Source organism: Sinocyclocheilus anshuiensis, unplaced genomic scaffold (assembly GCF_001515605.1).
Source record: "Sinocyclocheilus anshuiensis isolate Anshui unplaced genomic scaffold, SAMN03320099.WGS_v1.1 scaffold822, whole genome shotgun sequence".
NCBI classification, from domain to species: Eukaryota; Metazoa; Chordata; class Actinopteri; order Cypriniformes; family Cyprinidae; genus Sinocyclocheilus; species Sinocyclocheilus anshuiensis.
Window position 1 is genome coordinate 583156 of NW_015539892.1, and position 1236 is coordinate 584391.

Genomic DNA, 1236 nt, shown 5'->3' on the forward strand with positions numbered 1-1236 from the left:
TCAATTATATAAGAATTAATAAATAAAAATGAAGAATAAAAATAAGAATTATAAATAAATTAGGTTCAAACACAAAATGAATACCGTATTATGCTTCTTTGACTGAGGCAGTTGCATATATATGCAAAATATATTTTTTTTAAATGTGCATTGTTAATGTCAATTTTATTCAGGGCACAGTCCTCGACAGAATCGACTTCAATGTGGAGCAAGCTTGTGTCAAAACAGAGGAGGGTCTGCAGCAGTTGCAGAAGGTGAGGCTCTTATCAAGCCTGATGATGTGTTAAGCATCATGTCAAGGGATATAATTGCTTACCCTTACTTTTTCAGTCATTTGTTGTGTATTATAAATGTACATACAGTATCCACATGATATTTAAAAAATAATATTACATAGTAGAGATGGAAAGCACACTCAACTTTTCTCTTTCCTTTCTTAGGCTGAACAGTACCAGAAGAAAAACCGCAAGATGCTGGTCATTTTAATTCTCTTTGTCATAGTTGTTGTTCTAATACTTATTCTGTTCGGGACAAAGTTTAGATGAGTAATTCCATGGCCTCTAGGAGGGATCTACCTGTATGTATGAGAGAAACTGATGTGTGTGTGAAGGTTTAGAAGGTGCTTCCGTTTTCAAATACTACACCACAAAGTGAAGATAAGGATGCCCCCTGCTGACCAACAAGTGCAGTGTGGGGAGACATTTGTGTGTTTATTTCTGTTGTGAGAGGCAGCATTAGTACTCGGGTTCCTTTCAGAGGGCTATTTTTCTTCATTTTCCCGCACAAGCACAGTAATTAGGAGTTTGGATGTGATATGGCAGCATGTTCATCCCAACTGCCCTTGTCGTCTAATTTAAAGAGTAAACAGGAAGATGATGGGAAAGATTAGGAATCCTCGGAAGATGATCATATATGCTTGGGTGAATTTCTTCAAAATAATGTCCAGGTCATATTTTTTTGCTAGTTTCCCTCTCAACTCTCATTACTGTAATGCAGAATTAAATTATTTAAATCAAAAGTACAGTTGCTGTATTACAGTATTTGTTTACTGTATAATAGTGGTACAAATCTAATGGGAATCACCATTGAGAATAATGGAAAGTAAATTAGAATACGTTAAAGTAAATGAGACTTTAGGGGGGAATGGGCATGGTCATGAAAATAATTTCATGATGCATATTCTTTATATATATATATATATATATATATATATATATATATATATATATATATATA

At 33.8% G+C, this 1236-nt stretch overlaps 2 protein-coding genes across 5 annotated transcripts in view; both read left to right on the forward strand.

The window, feature by feature from the left end:
• LOC107685804 (syntaxin-16-like) overlaps positions 1–1193 on the forward strand; it is a 10465-nt gene extending 9272 nt beyond the window's left edge. For all 4 annotated transcript variants that reach the window (XM_016482524.1, XM_016482525.1, XM_016482526.1 and 1 more), the window contains one exon: positions 542–1193. In XM_016482524.1, the coding sequence (XP_016338010.1) occupies positions 542–545 (4 nt within the window). In that variant the 3' untranslated portion in view covers positions 546–1193. The remainder of the gene's footprint in view (positions 1–541) is intronic.
• LOC107685831 (probable aminopeptidase NPEPL1) overlaps positions 1073–1236 on the forward strand; it is an 8758-nt gene continuing 8594 nt past the window's right edge. The window contains exon 1 of the mRNA XM_016482566.1: positions 1073–1101. Within this exon, the coding sequence (XP_016338052.1) occupies positions 1073–1101 (29 nt within the window). The remainder of the gene's footprint in view (positions 1102–1236) is intronic.